The sequence below is a fragment of the Mesoplodon densirostris genome, chromosome 1 (genome assembly GCF_025265405.1).
Source record: "Mesoplodon densirostris isolate mMesDen1 chromosome 1, mMesDen1 primary haplotype, whole genome shotgun sequence".
NCBI classification, from domain to species: Eukaryota; Metazoa; Chordata; class Mammalia; order Artiodactyla; family Ziphiidae; genus Mesoplodon; species Mesoplodon densirostris.
Window position 1 is genome coordinate 25,873,873 of NC_082661.1, and position 25,304 is coordinate 25,899,176.

Consider the following 25,304-nt stretch of genomic DNA (forward strand, 5'->3'; position numbering starts at 1 on the left):
AGTCTTTTGGATCCACATGTCCACTGTAGTGCAATTACATACATTAGAAAAGGGGCCAGCCACTGTAGTGCAATTACATACGTTAGAAAAGGGGCCCTCCTTCCTCAGAGTATGTTAGTCAATCACTATATATGGACAGGTGGACAGGGTAGCATTAATAAGCAAGTCTACACGATGTCAAAAGGTATCAAAACAGCAATTCCAGCAAAGTAAAGCACCAGTTTTTTGTCTATGGATTTCGAGTTTTATGAATTTTTTTAAAATTCATTTTTTAAAAGATGTGCCATTCTTAGAAATGACTGGGAAAGCAATAGTGATTCTTCTGCAAATAAAGAGTAGCAATTATTCCCAGTTCTTGACAATGAAGAGGCTGCACTTAGCTGGGCACGTTATCCTCAGATCACTGCTAGAAGCAGAATCCCATAGGTTTAGGATATGATAACAAAAATATTCCATCTTTCAAGGTGCCCCATATGCATGTCATCAAAGGAGAGAATTATTGGCATAAGTATTTTTCCTTTAATTTCACCTTAGGGGCTAATACATTATTTTGCCTTTAGTAGTCGTTTCATTTCTGCTTTAACTTGGAGCATTCTCATAAAGAATGGTTTTGAGCCAAACATTTCTGGACTACTTAAATGTTCCTCAGCCTCAGATCCTACCAGGTCCAAATTAGTTCATCTAAGGCCCCTTTCAATTAAAACAATAAGATGTTCTAATTCAGTAGTTATTAATCCAGACCTCATGGTTAGACTTCAGAAAAATCCTGTAGACCTCTAAGACTGCATGCAAAACAAGACACAAGATGTGCAAATAAGTGTGTGTGCGTGTGTGTGCACGCACACACATGCTTTCATCAGATTCTCAAAAGGTGCTGTGATGCAAAAACTGTTAAGATTTACTACTCGAATCAATGTATTTTCCTGATTAGTCACTCATTTTATGCCCGGTATTCTAACATAACTAGAGTAGGGTTTATGGATTTTTCAGAATTGGTGATAAACATAAATCCGCTCTGCTAAGCATGTAGGCAGACAATATGTATCCAAGTATAAAACGGTTATCCAAACTTAATTTGCAAGCACTCTTCAATCAGGTCAGGGAGAATAAGAGACCTATCTTGAAATTTACATTGGACAGAAGTGAAAATCATGATTCTGCAGTCCTAAAAGTAGATATCAAATAGTACCAGTCCGTCCCCCACCCCTCTCACTCCATACAAATAGTGAAATACAATCTCACTTCTTTGCCACTCACATGTGTAAATGGTTTCTAGCTCTGGGCAACTGGTTACTTGCAAGGCTAAATTACAGAGGTGAACATCTGAGCTCACTTTGGAAAGTATTTGCATAGTCATATGATTAATAATCAGCTTAGCAATGTTATAAGAATGGAAGTTATCAAACTGCTTCCGGGCATAAAGCAATCACTATAGGTTTACACCTGCCTCTGAAGGACCAAGGCTAATCCAGGTTATCCAACCAAAGGCTATAACAGCATCAGCCAACTTATATTAATAGGGAATGAAGGAGGGCATGCTAGGGAACAGATATGTCACTTGGTGTTTACTTTGAGCTCCAACGCCTTCTGCTGGTTTTCCTGGGATAGCTGCTCACAAATCAAACTATGTTGTTTGTTTTCTTGCTGAAGTTTAGCATTTCTCATCTGAAACTGCTCCAGCTCCTTTGCAGCTCTCTCATTCAGTATCTGAAAGATGTAGAACGAGCTGGTTAACGCTTTTGAATCTGATTACAGTAGCTGCACATCCACGCAGGAGGCCATGCAGACCTCCTGGGACAAGCACGGCAACCACACTTTTTGTCTTCGCAGGAATTGTTCTTTCTCCCCAGTGAAAGCATGAAGGCATTCAAATATGATGAATGTTAAACGGCTGAGGGAAATGATGCCTTCTAATGAATAACACAGAGAGCATAATTTTTTTTTCTGGGCACCTTGGGAAGACTTGTTCACAGGTGGTGGATAAATATTTTAATGCCTGTTTGCCATTTGGCAGGCTTAGCATACACAACAATTGCTATAATCACTGCAAATGAGCTAGAGATTCAAAGGAGCTTTATCAGCTGTGGGGCTCAGAAGCTATATCTTCAGAAGCAAATCCTGCATTAGCATGCCTACAACATTTTCGGGAACAGAACCATTCACTAACACCAACACAAAACAATTCCCCTTCATCCAACTTAAGTCAAAACCATGGAGTAGTAGTGGAATGATTTCTACCTCCTTGACTTCAGTGTCAGTTGGATTTTCCCCTTCCCTACCTTGACTATTCAGAGAAGACAAGGTTTTATAAAAACAGAGGATTATTTTTTGGGAAGTCATTTCTATTGGGAAAATATTAGGGAGATGGAGGGATATCAAAAAAAGAGAGAGAAGATGGCTTAGAAGACACTTACTCCAATATATAACTTCCACTCAAGCAAAAGTTGAACACAGAAAGAATCTATCCAACTTCCCATCAATAGGAACTAAATAAAATTTTCCATGGGTCCCGGATGTTGCTAAACAAAGTACTATAGTTTTAACGTGATAACCAAAAACCTCTCAAATTTCATGCTCAAAGAAAGCCACATGTTTTTTTCATGGATGTTGCACACTGCATATTATCTATTTGATTGCTGGCTTTATATAAAATTAATAAAGCAACTGACAAATGTGTTCTACTATCTAATTTTTTAAGTAGAAAAATGATGTATGGCTTAAAAATACTTTGGAAACTTCCTAAGAGAACATATTTTCAAGAAATGACTTTTTTCAATTAGATGAAATGGTCTTCTTTAAGAAATTAGAAAAGACAGACTAGCATTTGTGTTACCTTAAACTGTTATTACAGAGGAAATGTTTTTAAAAATTACCATATTTAAAACGCATAAAGACAGTGTGTGGTTTCCCAAACTTGAAACTTAAAATTAAACCTGTTAAATATAAATCATGCTATATTCACAGGCTGGAATGCTTAGAGCAATGAGAGTGAATGGTCTTCTGAGCTCTGTCCAATAGAACTTCCTGCAATGAACTAAATGTTCTCTATGTGCACTGTCCAATATGGTATCTACTAGCCCCATGTGGCTATGGAACACTTGAAATGGTGCTGGTGCAGCTGAGGGACTGAATTTTAAATTTTATTTAATTTCAAATAATTTAAATGTAAATAGCTGTATGTGGCTAGTGGCTACCATATTGGATAGTGTGGTTCTATAACTATGTGGCAACAACATAAGTGAATCTCAAAAACAGGACGTTAGGAGAAAGATATTAGACACAAAAGAGTACATCCTGTATAATTTAATTTCTGTAAAGTACAAAAGCAGGCAAAACTAACCTCTGCTTAGAATTCAGAAGAGTGCTGACCTTTGGGGGAGAGAGTGACTGGGAAGGGGCACGAGGAGCCTCCCAGGGTGCTATTTCTCAGGCTGGGCACAGGTAACCAAGACGTGTTCAAGGGGAGAAAATGCATCAAGCTGTATACTTGTGACTTATACACTTTTCTATGTGTATGTTACACATCAATAAAAGGATAAAAAGAGATTAACCTGTTAGAGCATGGCAGGAGGGGGATGGGAGGATACAGCATATCTACCTATAAGAGCCATTCAAAGACCAAACACAGTACAGTGCTACGTGCTGTGTTACCAACATCTGCAGTGAAGGGAGTTTGCTGCTTTCCAAAGAAAATTCAAAAATCCCCGTTCTTGTCTGGCCAGGCCCCGTGGTGCAACCCTGCCCAGCCCACCTTCTGCTCCCTCAGCTGCTGCTCCAGCTTCTGAAGCTCCTCCTTGCTCTTCTGCATGTACTGCTGCAGGGCCTTGATTTCTGTCTGCCTGGTGTCCATGTCCGTCTGAATCTGCTTGAGCTCTTTCTCTAGTTTTTCCTTCTTCCGAGTCTCCCGCAGAGCTTCGTTCTGACATTGCTGGATTTCTTGTTGGAACTACAGGCATAGAAAGGACGATGGGGGTTGGGGTGCGGGAGATGAGCCCCTTAGGACGGGTCTCAACCAGCCGAGCTTCTCCCTCTCTCAGATATTTTCAGCGCAATGACTCTGAAGTAGTATTTCTCCTGTAGGAGAGTCATCTTTGAACTGCAATGTTCAAACTTTTCAAGAATCTTCTGTATTGTTTTTCAGAGCCTTGGCACCAAACAGCCACCCTGATGGTGGGAACAAATCCACAAAGAAATGTATAAAATCCAGTTAAATACTGGAAGCCCAGAATTCTAGGGAAGTCAAACATGGAAAGAATTCATCTAACTCTCCATCAACAGAAACTAAATAAAATGTAGCCAGCTACCCTAAATATGAAAGTGTATTTTCCATGAGTCCTGGATATTGCTAAATATCCTTCTCCTATCTCATGATCAAAGGAGTCTCCTGTTTTTCTCCTCAAGCCTGTGCTTGTGTATCATCTATTCGACTTCTGGTTTTATAGAAAACTATTCAGAAGGATTCAGCTAGATGGCTTCCTTACACAGGAGAAAGGCAGGGGAACTGCTTTCACCATCCCCAGATGCAGGGCGCCCTGGCTGTCACAGGGGACACCTTCTTGGGCCAGAAATGTAAGCAGTGCCCTATCTTGGTAACTTCTCAGACAGAGAATGACTCAAGTAAAACTGCTCTTGCAAAAACAGACCAGAGAAACAAGCAAAACCATGGATGCTTCATTTGGTGACCTGGCTGGGGGGCAAGGGGGGGTGGGAGAGAGGGAGGGTTGTAAATCTGAGAAAGGAACAAGACAGGAAGGGAGCCTGGAGAAGGACAAAACCTCCTTCTGGAAGGTAATGGTCCTTGTCGTGCTCTCCGTGTCCCAGCAGACCTGACTGATGGTCTGCTCCGCCTCTTCCCTGGACCGCTCCATTTCATGTTGCTGTTCAGTGGTCTGAGCTAAGGCCTCTCGTAATTTCACCACTTCTGACAAGAGTTGGTCTCGCTCCTTTGTCACTTCTTCTTTGAGCTTCAACAAACCTTGGATACTAAAAAAGAAGAACACGGGAGTCAGACTAAATGGCCATCTGCTCAGGGAGCCTTCTTATCATCCTCTGAACTCGTTTTCATGGGAAAGACTTATGGTCAAGGATCAACACTATTCAGGTGTGAAAGAGAAAGATCCTTATGCCCTGACGTGGGAGCTGTTTCTGAGTTTTTAACTGAAAAAGAGGATGTTCCAATAATAAGATGCATAATATGACCCCTTTTCTTATTTTTAAGCAATTATAGTCTGTGTGTGTGTGTGTGTGTGTGTGTGTGTGTGTGTGTGTGTGTGTACTATAGGCATTTTTATAGAAGTCTAGAAAAATAGGCATCAAATTGATAACTGGTTATCTCTGAGGAGTGAAATTTAGGGTGGAAGAGTTGGGGGGGCTGATTTCTACTCCTTGCTTTCCACACCCCTGTAGTATTCATTCTGAAAGTAGAAAAACTATGTCTGATAAGGCCTGTGCAGCAGAATTCATCTAGAACAAGGCAGCTACTTTAGAGCTGAGAAAGCAGAGAACTTGCACTTGAGACACTTGCAGCTGACAGACATCAAATGGCTGTTGGAAACACAGTAATTCGATAATATCTATTGACCAACAATTTTGATATAATTGTTTAATTAAGAACCTTCAAAACCGCAAACTCTTCTCCATAAACAAGACCTTAAATTCTAAGGTCACTGTAAAGACAGACAGCTACACCTAAGCGCACTGCTGAAGATAAAATTCTGAGTTGGATTATTTCATCAGTTCTCCTCCTCATCATGTTCTGATTTTCATTATAACTCCTCCTAACCAAATCAGTTCCCTCACGTTCCTCTTCAACAGTTGCTCTTCAATAGTTGCTCTGATCGTGCATGACTTCTTTAATAAGAAAATAGAGTCCATTATTATGAACACCACATCTTCTGTTTATTTTACCTATTCAACATTCAATAAACGTATCTAGAAAGTATAAGAAGCCTAGACAGCAGGTAGATTTAGTTAAGGATGCCTAAGGAAGTGTATGCTCATTCCTGGTTCATTAATTAATGCAAGGTTTTGCATGTCCTACAGAGTGCTAGATTCCTAGAGGGAAGGTAAAGATAGATGTCTCCCCTCAAGGAGTTTACAGCTTAATGGGCAGAGAAGCTCAAATAATTTCAGTACCATGTGATCAGTGCCATACTTGAGGGAGATGTTGGGTCCTATGGAAACAGGGAACACAATGACTCTTCTGCCTGGTCACTGGGTCTGAGGCTTGGGAGGAGGTTGGAACAGAGATGCTGACGGTGATAAAGTTAAGATGGTGTTTAAGATAGGTCTTGAAGGATGAATAGTTGTTTACTGAGTGGAGAAGGGAAGAAAAAGGATCCCTGGCATAGAAAACAGTATGTCCAAAGACATGGAGGCATGAGCAAGCATGGTGCTGCTGGACGTGAGTCTAGCAAGGCTGACTGGGGCAGATCTACAAAGGGTTCTGCAAGACATGTTCAGGACTTTGGGCTTTATCCTTAGGAAATGGGTAGCTGTCGAAGGTGCATATGCTGGAGATGGAAGCATGTAGCTACATGTTTTAGAAGAATAAGTCTGGTATGGAAGATGGTAAAGAGGGGAGATGTCTCCTCAAAGGCAGGGAGAACAGTTAGGAGTCTACTGCCAAATCCAGCAGAGAACAGGGGACCCGCTGCTGATAGGGAGGAGGGGAAGAATGAAGTGATGTTTAGAAGACCGAGTCAACAAGACAAAACGTTAAGGGATGAAGGAGTAACAAGTGTGAAGAGCAACTGTTTTCTGGCCTAGAATCTGAGGTGGTAGGAAGGATAGTGATATGGCTAATCATGGGGCAGGGGGTGTATGGGAGGGGCTGGGAATCTGGGAAGAAAGTCAGCCACTGCACACAAGTTTGAGAGAAATAAAGTTAAAATCTTTACTCATTTTAAAACTGTAGCACTGATTTTATAGAGCCAGAAGTTTGATATAACCATGAATTAGAAGCTCTTGGGCATGGAGAAAAGGAGTATTAAAAAGAAAAAAATGGCAATAGACAGAAAACTATGTCTGGGAACCCAACAAAGTAGAGTCTTGTATTCACAAAGAACATTCAAGATGGTACCAGCAAGCCCCAGGCTGTCTGTTGAAGAAGGAGGCCTCTGCAAAAGCAAGTTCAACATGAATCAAGACGGCTATGACCTACTTGCTATCCGGGTCCACGGAGAGTCCAGACCCTTGCTTGACTAGTTTGCTTAGGTTCACTATTTCCTCTTTCAGGGCAAGAATCGTCTCCTCTGCCTTCTGCTCTTTGTCATAGGCTGAGTCCACCATCTTCCAAGCCTTTTCAATTTCCTAGGTGGGTCATGGGATATCAGTGAGAAAAACCAAACTAGGTTCCAGATGCAAGCTAAATTGAATAAATAGAATAATAAAACAACTACGTTATAGAAGCTATTTATGGGGAACGAAGATTACCCGTTATACACTATGTATTAAATGTATATTGACTTACTGCATTGTTCAACATGAGTTAGTCAATACTGAAAAGCAGTTTTAAAGAGGGATACTGGCAAAGGATATTTTCTCTTGTGTAGGTAAGTGTGGCCACAGGGCTCACATACTACAGGGGCTGCTATAACTAATGGTATTATTTCTAAACATGTTAAGATAGGCTTACAAAATTGAAAATGAAAGCTTATGTGTTTTCCAAGTCCAGATATTTTATAAGAAAAAAAAAAGGTTTATCACATAAGGAATGGTCTTGGATCCAAGTCCTAAATTTGAAGCTCTTGATAGATTCCATATTAAAAATATATTTTGCCCTCAGGCCCCAGGTGAGCTCGTGGATGGCAAGGTGAACTTTAGAGCCATCCATAGAAATGAGGTCTTGGCTGTCACCTAATTGTACACAACAGCCTTGATAATTCCCATTTCCAGAAACCCAAGCCCAGGCCTTCTCATCAAATGCTTCTAGGGGAAAAACAAAACTATTCTGAATACAAAGTGGAATATTAACAGAAATACTTAAAAGTGAATTACAGCCATTCGAGTACACGGACGAAGGACAGTAAATGTTGCAACAACCTTGAGTTTTGCCCTGCCACTTAATTTTCTTGCAAAATTTCATCAAGTGCAATGTGAGTCCTTTTATACAGGTAAGAATCTATATGCTTAAGGTGAAAATATTCTTTTAAGTTGACAAGGAATAAAATGAGTGGAAGAAATTATTTAATTAAATAAATTCACGCTATTACATTAGAGAGACAGAGGTGATTCTTGGGTAACTGCAGCACATAATTTAGTGATTCAAAACAAAATGTCAGGGGCTTCCCTGGTGGTGCAGTGGTTGGGAGTCTGCCTGCCGAGGCAGGGGACATGGGTTCGTACCCCGGTCCGGGAGGATCCCACATGCCGCAGAGCGGCTAGGCCCGTGGGCCATGGCCGCTGGGCCTGTGCATCCGGAGCCTGTGCTCCATAGCGGGAGAGGCGGCAGCGGTGAGAGGCCCGCGTACTGCAAAAAAAAAAAAAAAAAAAAAAAAAAAAAAAAAAAGTCAGTTTAAGGGGTATGTTTTTCTGTAGCAACCATATGTACTATTTTTGGCAAAATAAATGAAGGATATTTAAATGAAATATGATTATATGAAGTCTTGTCCAAAGCAAATTCACCAATTATATTTTAATCAATTCATGATTTCCATTTCCAGTTTTTTAATTTACAATAAAAAGTGGGGTCTTTTCTCATCATAACATGATTTAAAGCCTTCTTATATTGGTATTTTGCAAGGAGAAGAAGAAAATAACAATAGAGAGAAAAAGACAGTAAAAATAGTGGTTCCCAAGAAAACAGGTAAGTTACATTTTGCACTAGTCTTGGAACTTCATTAGAATTGGGGTATGTTTAATTGCATGATATCAATTATCTAAAAATATTGCAAATTATTTCTTAGCACTAGGGTTTCAATTATAAATTAAAATATCTTAACCTCTTATCACCCTGCAATCTACAAGGAACATTTGTGTTTTACCTTCAAAATAATGCAACACACTTGAGGATGAAAAAATAAAGTGTAAAAAAATGCCATACTTCCTCAATATCCCTCCCAGACTGAATCCCTGTTCTCGCATTATGAGGAACTGGGACGATCAAGGCAGAAGCAAAGGGGCGATAAGAGGAAAGATCGTGAAAACTACCATCTGGAAATTCTCAAGGTAACCTCTCCTAAAACAGTGGAAAATGTAGAAATATGAAAAGATCTTTTACAAGCTATCATCATAAGATATTTAATTACTTATCTTGGGTCAAACAAGACATATTGATATTCCTAATACTATACTTACTTATGGCCAATTGTTTTTGTGAACACAGTATTTCTTAGAAACCAAGCCAGTAAGGTTCTACCTTATTTTCTGCATTGTGAAATTCACTCAAGCTATTTAAGTGCTTTGAAAATTAACATTATTCCCTAGGCTTAATGAATATATAAATCATGTAAATTTTTACTTAATAACTCTTTTACTACCAGCCTAGAGCTGCCAATATAATGACAGGATGATGTTTTAAGTATAGGATGTATTTATGAAAGCTTGCCATTGGTTCCATTTCTAGAAGATCACTGACCTTCTTCAGGGATGTGATGGTGGTCTGATCATCCTGAGAGAGCTTCAGGGCAGTGGCGACCTTCGCGGAATTAACCATGATCTCCGCATTCAGCTCTCTGCACTTGGCCATCAGACGCTTTTCATTGTCATAAGACTTTTTCATGACAGCATGAAGCTTCTCATATTCAACCCTAAATCTCTCCAAACTTTTGTCCTCTGAAAGTTCGCTGAGAACCTCCTGAAAATCCCTTTCTATTTCTTCATACGCAGTTTCCTCCAGCACTAGTTTTTCACTCTTTTCCTGTTCAAAAGGGCAAAGATGGGAATGAAGATTGAAATATTTACCCCATTACTATTCAGGAATGACTTATTATTCATGAATAAAAGACCTTCGTACAAGCAAAATAAAAGCCACTGACAAGCAGACAATTTAAAGCTACATGATGGGAAGGCTCCTTGTTCATCCCGATACCTGTATATATGTATACGTAGCACTGGGACAGTAATATTTCCTACCACATAGTGTTAAGGATTAGATTAAATGGGATAATTCATGTTAAACACTTAGCCAAGTGCCCAGCAAACAGCAGGTACTCAACAAATTTCGAGAGCTATTATGATTATTCCAAGCCTGCTTCTTACTGCCCCCAGGACTGCAGAGAGAAGCCACGGTATGTGGAGGTCAGACATAATATAGATACCATGAAACCACACTTACAGTAGAACCCATCCAGAATATGGAATATTCTCTTTAAAAATATTCCATCATTTTTACCCCTTAAAAAATTAGCCTAGGGGCTTCCCTGGTGGCGCAGTGGTTGAGAGTCCGCCTGTCGATGCAAGGGACACGCGTTCGTGCCCCGGTCCGGGAAGATCTCACATGCCACGGAGCGGCTGGGCCCGTGAGCCATGGCCGCTGAGCCTGCGCGTCCGGAGCCTGTGCTCCGCAGCGGGAGAGGCCACAACAGTGAGAGGCCCGCGTACCGCAAAAAAAAAAAAAAAAAATTAGCCTAGTTCATCTCCACAGGAATTTTGAAATGTCCCCTGGGCAATGGTCATGGGCCTTCTCCACATTTGCTTTCCATGATTAGCTGGGCAGCAAATTATTTAAAATGTAAGCTCAGACATACAGATGTAATTCAAGCAAGTCTGACTACAACTTAGATGATAACCCAGGACTATATGGTTATATATGAATTCTTATTTCCCTAGTGTTATGGGTTGAATTGTGTCACCTAGAAAGATATGTTGAAGTCCCAACCCCCAGTAACTGTGAATGTGACCTTATTTGGAAATAGAGTCATTACATATACAATTAGTTAAGTTAAGGTCATACTGGAGTAGGGTGGGTCCTAATACCATGACTGGTGTCTTTATAAAAAGGGGGAAAATTTGTAACTATGTGGTGTGATGGATGTTAACTAAACTTATTGTGGTAATCACTTCAAAATGTATACATATATGGAACTCCCCTGGCGGTCCAGTGGTTAAGACTCCGAGCTCCCAATGCAGGGGGCACAGGTTCGATCCCTGGTCGGGGAATTAAGATCCCACATGCCGCGTGGCCAAAAAAAAAAAAAGAAAAGAAAAAGAGAAATGTATATATATATCAAATCATTACGTCGTACACCTAAAACTAATACAATGTTACATGTCAATTATAACTCAATTAAGAAAGGGTGTGGCATTTGGATACAGACACACCCTACCCCCTACACGAGAACTCCATGTGGCCAGTGAAGGCAGACATTAGGCTGGTACAGCTGCAAGCCAAGGAAAGCTAAGGGTTGCTGGCTACCACCAAAAGCCAGGAAGAAGCAAGGAAAGATTTTACTCAGTCTCAGAGCATGGCTCTGTGGACACCTTGATTTCAGACTTCGTGGCCTCAAGAACTGTGAAATAATAAATTTCTGCTGTTAAGCCATCCAGTTTGTGGCACTATGTTACAGGTGCCCTACTTCCTACTACATACAGCACGATAATAATAAAAAAAGAATGAGTATGGTTAGTATATTTACTCAGAAAATACTGATGGAACATCTGCTGTATGTAAGTTGGAATGATGGAGGCTGGAGGAGATATCAAAGTAAGGACTACACGGCCCTCCCATAGGAAATATATACATGAAGAGCTGATGCGGTATGTGGGCAGAAAATGGAAGTATAGAATTTGATACCTGCCATAAAATGGATTCAGAGTTCTACAAGAACCTATAGGAAGACAGAATTACTCCCAGCAGCAAGAATTAAAGCAAATTTCATAAAGGAAGTAGCATTTGAGCAGGCACAAAAGGGAGACTGGAGTTTTCACAGGTAGATGTGAAGAGAAAGGGCATTCCTGTCCTATGGCAAAGCTTGATCAAAGGCTCAGGGACAAGCAGGTATCTAGGATTTGAGATTGGTTAAGAAGCTCAAGTTAGCTTAAAGTACAAGAAGTATGATAGGGAAAAGGAAGGAGACTAGACAGGGAGTTAGGGACAGACTGGAGGCCTCGAATGGCATTCTAGGGAATACAGAGTGAATTATTCTGGAAGCCACAGGTAATCACTTAGCCTTTGAGCAAAGAACTGACAAGGTTTGAAAGGTCTTATTTATGATTGCGACATTATGCTTTGATATTCTACACTAAAAAGGACTTTAACATAAAAACGCTATTGCTAACACTGTTGGTGGGAATGTAAATTGATACAGCCACTATGGAGAACAGTATGGAGGTTCCTTAAAAAAACTAAAAATAGAGCTACTATATGATCCAGCAATTCCACTCCTGGGCATATATCCGAAGAAAACCAGAATTTGAAAAGATACATACACCCCAGTGTTCACTGCAGCACTAATTACAACAGCCAGAACATGCTTCTGCAACCTAAATGTCCATCAACAGAGGAATGAATAAACAAGATATGGTACATATATACAATGGAATATTACTCAGCCATAAAAAAGAATGAAATAATGCCATTTGCAACAACATGGAGGTACCTGGAGATTATCATACTGAGTTAAGTCAGACAGAAAAAGACAAATATCATATGATAGCACTTACATGTGGAATCTAAAAAAATGGTACAAATGAACCTATTTACAAAACAGAAATAGAGTCACAGATGTAGAAAACAAACTTATGGTTACCAGGGGGGAAAGAGGGTGGGGAGGGATAAATTGGGAGATTGGGATTGACATATACACTCTACTATATATAAAATAGATAACTAATAAGGACCTACTGTATAGCACAGGGAACTCTACTCAATACTCTGTAATGACCTATACGGGAAAAGAATCTAAAAAGAGTGGATATATGTATATGTATAACTGACTCACTTTGCTGTACACCCAAAACTAACACAACATTGTAAATCAACTATACTCCAATAAAAATTAATTAAAACAAACAAAAACAAGAAGCAAAAGAAAACTCTATTGCTAATCAAAGAAATTAACTGAGACAATCTCTAATCCCAATAATAAAGTAAAATTCAAACTCACCCTGAAGATTTTGGGTAAATAGTCTAGTTTACCTTCTGCTTTGACAAGCTTGCCTTGACCAACATGGAGAAAGTCTACATATTCTTGCTTTTCAAAAACACTTGTACTAGGGCTTCCCTGGTGGCGCAGAGCTTAAGAATCCGCCTGCCAATGCAGGGGACACAGGTTCAATCCCTGGTCCGGGAAGATCCCACATGCCGCAGAGCAACTGAGCCCATGTACCACAACTACTGAGCCTGCGCTCTAGAGCCCAAGAGCCACAACCACTAAGCCCACGTGCTGCAGCTACTGAAGCCCATGTGCCTAGAGCCCATGCTCTGCAACAAGAGAAGCCACGGCAATAAGAAGCCCGTGGACCGCAACGAAGAGTAGCTCGCACTCGCCACAACTAGAGAAAGCCCACGTGCAGCAACGAAGACCAAATGCAGCCAAAATAAATAAATACAATAAATTTATTTTTAAAAAAACACTTGTACTCTTGATTACACTTCTAAATATGATATTCAAACAAAACAGAGTCCACATCTTAAAACAGATGTGGAGTCACAAGCATATCTATGTAACGTTTTGCATAACAGCATTATACTAACGTTAAATTCAACATAGGTTTTCTTCCTGACTAAAAGGGAGATTATCGCAAAGATCACAATATAGCGATTCCGCAGAGGAGGAAAAATAATATTAAGGAATGGTGCTGCTGCTCTGTACTTTCCCCTTGTTGATGCTAAACATGAACACACACAAACATTTATCACAGCAATGTTCTAGGTTCCATCCCTGTAAACGGTATTAATGTCAACACTTGATCACTAGCCTAATGATTTGTTCACAGGAAAGGTTTTCCCTGTACACTTGGCACTTAGCACAGGAATGGAAAAATATCAAAGAAAGAAAAGTTTTAAAGAAACTTTTATGAACAGAAGAGATTTGTTTATGTTGCCATTTTAAAATATACCGCTATTAAAAGCAAAGCAAAAATAATCTCTTAGCTGTGACCAATAACTAGTCGGTATCTACACTGTTACAGCATATAATGCTATCTAATTCAGAAGCATGATTTCAACATGAATTGATCAGACAGGAACTGTGATGCTCCTTCATACGACACCTATCTACTGAGTGTTTACGACTAGCCAGGCAATGTTCTAGGTGCTGGGAGTACCAATTAGTGAAGAGAAGGAAAAGGAAAAAGGAAAAGAGAGCTGCAGTGAAAAATGAGACCAGCGTGGAAATGTCAACTTATGAAAGCAGAAGTGAGGAAAACTTGGCTGAGGTCAATTGAAAATAAAAATAAAAGAAATGAAGGAATGACAGGAGATTGTGAAAGGGAAGAGAGACTGGGAAATAACTAGTTTATATAGTATTTGTATCAGGGGCTTACATAGGGAAAATGAAGAAGAATGAAATACACCAAGATGACTAGTGGGGGAGAAAAGGAGAAAATACTCAAAAGGAAACAATGGAAAAATTAAACGAGAACTAGAAGGAGCAGGAGGAAATGGAAAGAAAAGAGACATGAATGAGTGTGGGCACCAGAAATAAGAAGTGTGGCTGCAAGATGGATGCAAGAGAGAGATGCCAGTGATGGAGCCTGGGGAGGGAGGAAGATGGAGAGTATGAGAGGGATTGTACGATAAGGAAAGGAGAGAGTGGTTGACCACAGGAAGATGGAGTTTGCAAGGGGGGGACTAGATGTGGAGGAGATGGAATGATGAGGGGATGTGAATGGTGTAGAGGAGACCAGAGAAGGAACTGGAACGGGGGGTGGGGTGGGGTGGGGGGCATGATGGTGGTGAGAGAAGCTAGCACCAGGGCTGGCTTCATGGGTGTGTGAACTATTCAGTTGCACGGGGCTCCTTGCTCAGAAGTGCCCTACCCATCGCTTCTTGGCCTTTTGGCTAAGATCACGTGTAGAAGTGCCCTACCCTTGGTTTAATGCTCTGCTGAAATTCTTAATAATTTTTTTTAACAAGAGGCTCTGCATTTTCATCTTTCCTTGAGCCCCACAAACTGCGTGGCTGATTCTGTCTGGGACTGACCATGTGAAAGATAATATGGGGAAGGACTCTGATGGGGTGATAAAGGATTTGCATTAGGGCCATAATGGATGAGGACTGTGACTGGCAAGTGATGACAGGGACCTGAGGTTGTCCAGGTTATACATGAGGGTGCTAATGGACAAGCAAGGGGTCACTAACGGGTTGCAGAAATAACCTCTCATCAGTGAGACTCAAGTTGGTGTGTGCTACAAAGTGGGGCAGTGAATGGAGGGCTTAAGATAGTAAAAGAGTGGTCAGTGACAACACAGGGCAGTGGCGATGGGCTGAAAAGCTTCATGAAGATGTGTCATAGCAGGTGATCAGATGATAGGGAATAGTGGTATGACAGGTGGTCAAGGGTCAGTGAACAGGAGTGACACTGGGTATTTATGAAGCCTTCTTCCAGGTCCTCCCAGTCAGCTAGACATCAATATTTCTGTGTGTATCTCTCTTATGGCTCAAAATCTAGGGGTGGGGGCCTGTCATGTGTGAGTGTGGAAACTTATTAATTTCCTACGGCACTTAGCACCGCGCCAGTTTAATAGGGTGGTGTGTGTGTGTAGGGGGGGTTTCCACCTAATGGAAGGAGGGACAAGAGATAATGGAGCCAGAGCCAACAGGAAAGGGGGAGGGGGATGAGGCTGAGGCTGGGGACAGGACGCTGATTGGGGGAATATTCGGAATCATTGGATGTAACGAGGGATAGCAGAAGTGAGACGACGGGCAGGGGTCGAACGAGACGCTACAGAAAGGGGGGCGCTGACTTCTGACCTCGGCCATCCTGACGCGCTCTGCGGGTCGCCTCAGAAGCCGCTGTGGAGATCGCGCAAGCTGGGCCGGAGTCTGAGGAAGGGGCTGTGCACCGCCCCCAGCGTCTAAAACGGCGCCACGTTATTTCTATCACCTGCAGGGCGCGGAAACCCGCCGCTCGGCGCGTCCTCCGGTCTCCGAGCAACAGCCACGCCCTCTGGAGGCACTAGCGAATGTTCGAAAGGGGTGGAGCCTCCGAGGCCGGCGCCTGGGCGGTGTTCCTCAGAGTCGCACGCAAATATCCTGTAAAGGGTGGGGCCAGGGAGATGAGGGGCGGTGCCTCTGGGCCTCCGGGAGGAGTCCCAGGGTATGCGCAGATATTAGAAACACCCGAGAAAGGAGATGCAAGGCACGACCCGGAAGCAGATAACGGAGAACCAAGGACTGAAGCTTAGAAGGAGATGTGGCTCAGAGGGTTCTGGATGAAGGAAAGACTGGCAGCCTCCCTCTGCCCTCTGTCACAAAGTGACTCGGTCACGGGAACAGGAAATAATCCCAGTTCGAGTGAATTCCAACCCTTACGACGCAGCTACTGTGTGCAGGACACGGGTAAAACTAAGGTAGAGAAAACACAGACCCTGCCCCCAAAGGGTTCAGTCACTAGTGGTGAGGAAAATAGGGCGCAGAGGTCGAGGTACCCTGGAAAAACGTATGTGGAGCCACATCGTGAAAATCTGCCTGTATCTGGGGGTCATGTCTAAAGACCCTTTCTCCTCCCTTTCCTTCTCCCTCTCCCTCCTCCTCCACCCCGTTTAGACTTCAGGTGCAGAGTTGGAGTAATTAAACTCTTTAAAGACGCCTCTCGTATTCTTTTTTCTCATTTTCCTCACCCCTACTCCCATGCCTCATCCTCAGCCCCCATAGGGATTCATGCCACTGTGCTTGGGTATATATTTTTGAAAAATGTATATAGCATTTTCCATAAGTGTATTTTTAAAAATTGTAATTATGGTATTGGACTTTAGGGATCATCTGTTTTCTACTGTTTTCACTCAACATTGTTTTTAAGGCTCTACCCCTGTTTCAGTTGTAATCCCAGTAATCCCAGCTAATTATTGCTGCATAGCTTTCCATGTTGGACCTCCACACCTTTTACTTCCAGCTTCCAAGTGCTGGATACCAAGGCTGACTCCACCTCTCCAATACCACAAACAATGCAGCCATGGTCATCCTTGGCAGTGGTCCTTCATGGACCTGTGTACAAACTCCTCTGAAATATATGCCTATGAGTGAAATTGTTAAAACCATAGGGGATGCGCAGGGCATCAAATTCAACTTGTCCTGCACAATGACATCCAGCCAGAGGGCCAGTGGGGGCAGTAAAACAGACCCTACCCCCTTGCCCATGTCATGTGCCCTGCTGGAGGAAGACATGTCCTTTCGTTCCCACAAAAGCTTTGTTCCTTAGTCAAGCCATGAACCTACAGGCTGTGACTATCCAGAGGGTATGCATTCTTCAAATTCATACTGTGGTGGACAGTATTTTCCCACGGCATAAAGTTACCTCGTAACCTGGTGGAAGCCCTGGGTACTTGACTTCACCAAGACTGCTAGATGGCACACCAGAACTGCTGCACTACACCACACTCCAGCATGTAGTATAAGGGTTTCTGTCCCCCATTCCCATCCTTGCCAGCATGTGGTAGTTTATGTATTCATAAACAGTCATGTAGTGTTTACTAAGTGCCAGATACTATTCTCAGTGCCTTACAAATACTGACTCATCTGATTAGCCAATTTTTAAATTTCTGTCAATATCATGGAAGTCGTGTCAACACATTTTTGTTTTAATTTGCATTTCTCTGACTATGAGTGAAATTGAGCATTTCTTCATACATTCATAAGACACTTGGGGTCCCCTTCTGTGAATTGTCTATTTATAGCCTTTGTCTATTTCTCTATTGCTCTTTTTCTTTTTGGTTTGCAAAAGGTCTTTGTAAAGTCTAGATATTAATCTGCTTTCAAAGACTGGACATGTTGCTTGTGATGTCCTTTGTAGAACAATAATCTTCAATTTTATAGCCCTTCATCTTTTTATGCTTTTTTAGTATAATTTAATAAGTTCCTCTCAACCCCAAGGTCAAAAATGTATTCTCTATCATTTTCTTCTGTTAGCTTAATAATTGTACATTTTCACATTTGGTTCTGTAATCCTTCTGGAGTTCACCTTTGTATGTGGTGTGAGGTAAGGATCCAATTTTATTTTTCTCAACGGAGTGAGCCCATTTTTCAACATCTCTGTTCCCAAATATAGATGGATCTGTTCTGAGCTCTCTGGTTTAGTCCTGTGCCTGTTCCACAGGGTTTTATTACTATGGTTTTGTAGCCAGTCATCATGGTTAAAGGGCAGAACTCTCATCCCTGTGCTGTCAAAATTGCATTGGCTCTTCATAAATCTTTATTATCCCATATAATTTTCAGAATGCTTTTCAAGTTCCTCGTGAGAAATATTAATTGGAACTTCACTGAATTTATGAATTAATTTGGGGAAAATTAACATTTGTACAATATCTCATTCATGAACAGACTGTATATCTGGTGGACAAACAGAACAAAAATATGACCGAGGCATAATGTGCAGGAAAATGGTGAAAGAGATGGCAGATGAAGCTGGAGAGGCAGGTTGAACCATACTTTAAGCCAAGCTAATAGAAACGAGGTGAAGATGGAGCAGGAAACACGACTCAGGCTGCTTTGTGTGTTTACAGAAAATTTGATTATACACTGGGACCAGCTTGTGGGACCACCATGATCCAGAGAGACTCCATAACACTCTTGAAGGTACATGGCCATAAAGAAAGACCTAGAGGGCCCTGGCCACGCATATCTTCTACTGGTGTCAATTGTGGGGCTATGTGTCTCCCCATTTCCTAAGGGACGTTTCACAAGTAGATGACTGCCAGGGTGACAGCAATTCAGTCCAGAAAACACTTTAGCAGGCACAAGGTTGGCCACAGGAACCACAAAGGTGACTAAAGCAGAGTCACTCCCCTTTGCATTCACAATCTGGCTTTGGGGAAAAGAGAGAAAGGAAAATCTACAATTAATTCTATTAATTCTAACATGATGTGATAGTATCACTTACAACAGGCCCTCTTGACAGCAAACACTACGGGTGGCTCAGGGAATCTAGACTGATTCCTGAGCATATTACTTACGATGTGGGGACAGAAAGACGGAACATGGGAAATCAGGGAACCACTGGAGGTAGAAGGGAACGTGACATGTTCAACTCACAGGAAAGAGATGCATGTGGACATCAACAAGGCTGGATGAGTGAATGAGAGGATGGGCGCCTGGACAAATTAGTTTATGCTGATGTAAGAAATGCTTCATTTCCAGTTTTCCAGATTACGGAAGAAGACTACTCATCGCCCTGCTCCTCTTCATTGTTGTAATAAAAAGGAGCACTAGGTGGCATCATACTACCAAAAGTCCTCACCTTCTAGAGCCTTTGGGAGAAACACTCTCCAGATTGGGTCAGCCCCTATTTCGACAAATAAGAGTGCTTCTATCAATCTCATTTCTCATTACACCCACTTAATTTATTTACTGAGCACCTACTATATGCCCAGCCCTCTCCTACACGCAGTGGAGACTATAAAGGATTTGAAACCGATCAGGGCCCTGTGGGGCTCCCGGGCACGGAGGTCTTTTTGTCTCCCATTTCTAGTAGGCAAGACTCTAGCCTCCATGACCTTCCCTGAGTTCCAAAGGGCAGAGTTGAACAGTTGCTAATCAAGGGAGGAGCACCCAAGAAACCGCCTGAGGCAAGATTAAAGGAACCAGAGAAACTCATCAAGATTAGGAGACCCGACCACCTGAGACCCTGCACACACCCTAATCTTGTCAGCAACCCCACCCTTGGGAAGTATTGTCATAAAATTCCTCATCAAATCCTCCTGAGTTGGGACATATAGTTTTTCGAGGCAGGAACCCGCTGTGTCTCCCCTTGCCTGGCAAAGTAATATAGCTATCTTTTTCTACTTCACCCAAAACTCTGTCTCCAAGATTTGATTCTGCCCTGGTGGTACAGAGAAGCTGACCTTTTGGCATCAGAGTCTAAAGGCTCTCCCCTATGAGTCAAAAGGATCATAAAGAGAAGCAAAAGATACTTGCCACCCCTCCTCCACACACAAAAAAATTTTAAACAGTCCAAGGCAGGATGCCTGAGCACTGACATGAGGATGGCAAGACATAATATCTTGTGTAATCTGGCCCCGTTAGCCTTCTGGTGCCTTCTCCCACCACTCACTCCTTGCCACAATGGCTTCTTTCAAGTCCTTGTATATGTCATGTTCTTCCCTGCTGCTTGGCATTCACAAAGGCTGATCTGGAATACTCGACCCTCCCTCTTCACCTGACTAACTTCCATCCATCCACCCTTCAGATCTCACTTCCTCAGGGGACCTTCCTGACCTGCCCCCAACACCAGACTACCTTTTCAAGTGCAATGAATTCTGCTTCTTGGATCATCCCACATGGTAATTAATTATGTATTCATGGAAATGGTGGTTTCATATCTGTCCTTGTTGTCGAACCCAAGTTTGTGTGCCCAATGCACAGTGAAGCCAAACAAACTGAAACGTCGGAGTTTGGAGTAGAGAAAGGTTTATTGCAAGGGTCCAGCAAGGAGAACCGCCAGCTCAAGCTCAAAAGGCCGGAACGGGGCCGGGCGGGGCGGGGGGGGGGGGTGTGGGAAGGGAGGAAAAGTATAGGCAAAATTTGGGGCGTGGGCTACAGGGTGTGACCGTCTTCTGATTGGTTGGTGGTGAGGTAACAAAGGTGGTGTTCCTGGAATCTCAGTCATCAGCCTTCAGGTTCCAGCCAGTCTGGGTTCCTCCTGCTTATGTTCAGCCAGAAGTTACCAGCCTCCACCTGGGTGGAAGCCCTAGTTCATATAGAAGAACTCAGAGGTACATTGTTATGTACATCTTTTGTTGGTATATACATTATTGTTTCTTCTTTGTTTCTGCATTCCCTCACTCCCCTACTTAGTAACTGTTTGAATCTGCCCTTTGGAACTCAAGGAAGGTCTAGGAGGCTGAAGCCTTTTTCCTACAAATAAGAAACAGGAGACAGGAAAGACTTTTGTACCCAGGAGGGCCCCATAGGGTCCTGCTCAGTTTCATCTTTTCTACCAGGCTGCCAAACAACAAGAGAACAAGGATCACTTTTTCTCTAGTTCAGCCCTGTCTCCACTGGTGTTACAGGCTGAACTGGGTCCTCCTAAAATTCTTATGTTGAAGCCCTAACCCTCAGTACCTCAGAATGTGACTGTGTTTGGAAATAAGGCCTTTAAAGAGGTGAATAAGTACAAATGAGGCCATTAGGGTGGGCCCTAATCCAAATCTGACTCCTGTTCTTATAAGAAAAGGAAATTTGGACACACAAAGAGATACCAGAGATGTGGGCACACAGATGAAAGACACAGTGAGAAGGCGGCCATCTGCAAGCCAAGCGGAGAGGAGAAACCAAACTCTCCGACACCTTGCTCTGGGATGTCCAGCCTCCAGAGCTGTAAGCAAATAAAGGTCTGTTGTTTAAGCCACTCAGTCTATGGTTCTTTATTATGGCAGCCCCAGCAAACTAATACAAATGGCCGTCACTCCTCTACAGTACATAACTATTAAGTGAGTGACTACTGAATGAGTTCTGAAATAAGGAAGACCTGTGAAGGATGGTATTAGAAGGGAAAGGTACATGGTAGACGAGGGTCTTGAACTTGACCTTAAATGATATATGAGTTAGATACATGGAAGAAAAGAGAAGGAATCTCAAGTGTGGGAAACAGCACTGGGCAGAAACCAAGGCAAGAATGCAAAGATCCTGCTACAGGGAGGGTGGGGTCCCTACCAGGGACCAGTGGACACTGGTGTTGATATGAGGGTCTGGGTGAATGGTGGAGCCTTTGCAAGAATGACAGAGAAGTAGCTACAAACTCAAGGACCAGGGAGAGCCAAGGACACACCCATTCATTCTGCCAGATAACTTTAATATATGATCATGATCTGTAATACATATGCAAAGCTCCTGGTTTAAACCTGGATATAAGTGCCTCTTTTTTAGCTTCCTTAGGACTTATAAGCTATGTGCTGTGACTCAGTCATAAAAACAGCATTTTCTGTACACAGTGCTCACCTCTTCAATAGCATCCAGTGAGGCTGTGAAGTGAAACTCCAGAAAAGCAGAAACGCTGACATGCGGCTCTACATGGAAATTCCAGCCTGCAATGCAAAACAACTGTGCCCTAAAAGAAACCTACTCCTCTAATGGATCAGAGAGGTTCTAGAAGCAATTTGGGGGGAGTCGAATAAATGAATAAGAAGGGGAATCCACAGGCTCACGAGAGGAAGGGAGGGTTGGGGGAGGGGCTCCCTTTGTTGCTGATGTCTCTTCACATTCTGGTTGCAGTCCCTGAGCCGGTCCAGTAACACCTGCCCTCTTGGGTTCTGCCAGATATTTTGCATCCTCCTAACAAATTCACAGTATTTGTTTAAGCAGAGAGTTTGCACTCTTTATCCCCACCACGCCCACCCCGCAAAAAAAAAAAAAAAAAAAAAAAAACCCAAAGACAAAATAGAACAAACACAGATCCTGTTTGCATAGGCATTGTGATATCACTGGATTTAGTATCCATGAAAGCTAAACACTGCATTTGGGACCCCAAAACAACATGGGAAAAACCGCTCCAGTCATCATAGCTAACACTTCTCTTCCAGGCTCTTGGAAGATTAAAAGACCACGTGTTGCAGAAAATTGTTATCATTTATCAGCCGACCCCATGCTCACCTTAAATGACAGAACAAAGTCCCAGCTGCCTAGTGCTCTCCAAAACTGTTTGGGCCATATTTTATTCCTTTAATCAGCTCCTTTTCCAGCCTGCTGCAGACCTAACTTAACAGAACATTTGCTGAGCGTTTGACATCGATTCCCAAAGGGTCTCCATACAAATTCCCCTCTTGATACCAGAGGAGGCAACGAAGCTCGGGCAGATTTATTAGGAAGATTGAAAGGTCAGGCATGAGGTGGAAGCAGTGGGCAATCTGCCACTGCAGGCGATCAATCTTACTAGAAGGAGACAGTGTCACAACCCAGTCATCTTAACTGCCTTGAATTTTATTGGCTTAACAGCAACTGCACCTCTCCCGGTTGGTCAGATTCCTTCTAGATATGACTGGATAGGCTAGCTTATTCAGTGGGTGCTTCTTGCCCAAGAGGCCAGGCCAAGGTTGCAGTTTGATGTCCTACAAACCAACCAGCTAACCGGTTAGCTTGGTTAAAAAGACTGAATAGATCCACACAACCTGTTCCTACTACAAATAAACAAACAAATAAATTGACTAAACAAATGAGTGAAGAAATAAGTGAATAAATAGAATTTTTAATAATCATGTTAAGAGAGGGAATTGTAGGCAAAAAAAAAAAAAAAATCAAAGCACAAATCCTTTCGATGACAGGCCAATGCTCTTGTTTCTATTGAATACTATCTGCTGAAAACATCATATTGTCAAATACCTCTAATCTTTACATATGCTGGTGCCTTGTCTGGAATACCCTATATCTCCTTTGTCCAGTGAGCTTTTTTAAGACTCAACTCAATGTCACCTCCTCCAGGAAGCCTTCCCCTGTTTGGCACACCTTCTCTGTATTACTAAACAATCTGAGCATCCCTCTATCAATGCACTGTATTATAATCATGTGTTTATTTCTATGTCTCCCCCACTAGACTGGAAAGACCACTCTTTTGTTTAATACGTCTATGGTGCTGAACCATAAGAGACACTCCAAACAGGAAGTTTGGTAAAGGAAGGGAGGAAGGAAAATGGAAAGAAAGAAGGAAGGAAGGAAAAGAGGGAGGGAGGAAGGAAGGAAAAATACAATTAGTTTATGCACTCAGGCACACAGCAATTACTCTTGGGAGTGATTAGTGATTAGCTAAAAGCTATTGAAACACAAACATTTAAGATTCTAAGGTAGTTAAATGAAATCATCTCCAAGTATACACTAGGTCCTCAAACAGAAGTATTAAGTATTACTATAAAATGCATGTATCTCATTTCTCTTTCCATCTTTGATGCAAGTGCCAAAGAACCAAGTCTTTTTTTTTTACCCACAGGATTGCATGCACAGTAGGTACTCAATAAAAATTATGATTTGCTTCTCATAACAGCGAAGATAAGCATCTGTAAAGTGAAACTCTTTGCTATCTTAAAGGAATAAACTCTTTTCTACCCTGTAGATAGGTCGCTTTATTTCCATATCTGCTGCCAGATCTACCGAATAACAAAAAAGTTATTTTTGTTATAATTTGTTATTTTCAATAACAAAAATTGTCTGCTGAGCATCTGCTGTGAACAGATGTTCTCTGAGGCAATGCAAAGGAGGCAAAAAGCCTCGAAGCCTCCCCCTCCAAGCCCGCCCCAAACAAGCTTGAAACCCAGTTTAAGATAAACAGGACAATTCAAACATCCAGGATGGTAGAGACCAGCCTAAAATACCATTGTATTTTAGAATCTAGCACCGTAATCTGAAAACTATTTCTATAAAGGACCAGATTAAGAAACATTTTGGGCTTCACAGGCCACACAGTCTCTGTAGCAGCTATTTTACTCTACCATAAGCACAAAAGCAGCCACATAAATGAATGGGCTTGGTTGTGATTCAAGAAAACCTTATTTACAGAAACAGGTGGCGCTCTGGAGTTGGCCGGCCAGCCAGAGTTGCCAACTCCTGATTTAGCACAATGCCTGGCATATAGTAGGTGCTCATATATTGAATGAATGAATGAGTGAATGAACAAATGAGGGAATGAAGATTTTCCTAAGGTAATGGCATAGTGATAAGTCTTAAAGCCCCCGTGTACCATCATTAGACATCAAGTACAAGGAGAGAAATGAATATCTCCTGAGCAGAAATAAGCTTGACAGGAATTATCTAACAGGCTTTCCCACTCTCCAAGTAGTGTGTGTGGATGGAAACTTAGCTAGTACAAACCACTAACAGCTTTCATAACAGAGATGTGAACTAGAAGAGTAGTTTAAAGAATATTTTTCAAATTGTGGATCATGACTCATGAGTAAGTTGTGGCCTGCGTTTTTTTTTTTTTTCAAAAAAGGATAAGAGATGCAAAGAGAAAAAGAAGAGGGAATACGCCAAAGTCTATCACATGTAGTAAGCATAAGGATTGTTTCTAAGGAAACTGTCTTTCACTTACAATGTACTTTGTATGTGAGAGTATATTGGGTTCTGGGGTAGAATGTATTTTTTAAAAAGTTTGAAAAATGTTCTAACTATTATAATCTCATTCTTGGGGAAATTCAATGTATTTGTACATTTGAAGGGGATTTACTTCAACATAGCATAGTAGTTGAAGGCAAGATTCTGGAGCCAAAGTTCCTGGTTCAAA

The 25,304-nt window shown here is 41.9% G+C and overlaps 1 protein-coding gene across 1 annotated transcript in view; it reads right to left on the reverse strand.

Annotated features, from left to right (window-relative positions):
* The window catches only part of CFAP58 (cilia and flagella associated protein 58), a 111,991-nt gene extending 96,097 nt beyond the window's left edge, over positions 1-15,894 (reverse strand). Inside the window, exons 1-6 of the mRNA XM_060095619.1 lie at positions 15,857-15,894; positions 9,578-9,859; positions 7,163-7,311; positions 4,827-4,983; positions 3,752-3,946; positions 1,570-1,707 (exon numbers count right to left, since the gene is read on the reverse strand). Of these exons, the coding sequence (XP_059951602.1) occupies positions 1,570-1,707; positions 3,752-3,946; positions 4,827-4,983; positions 7,163-7,311; positions 9,578-9,859; positions 15,857-15,865 (930 nt within the window). The 5' untranslated portion in view covers positions 15,866-15,894. The remainder of the gene's footprint in view (positions 1-1,569; positions 1,708-3,751; positions 3,947-4,826; positions 4,984-7,162; positions 7,312-9,577; positions 9,860-15,856) is intronic.
* Positions 15,895-25,304: the final 9,410 nt, after the last annotated feature.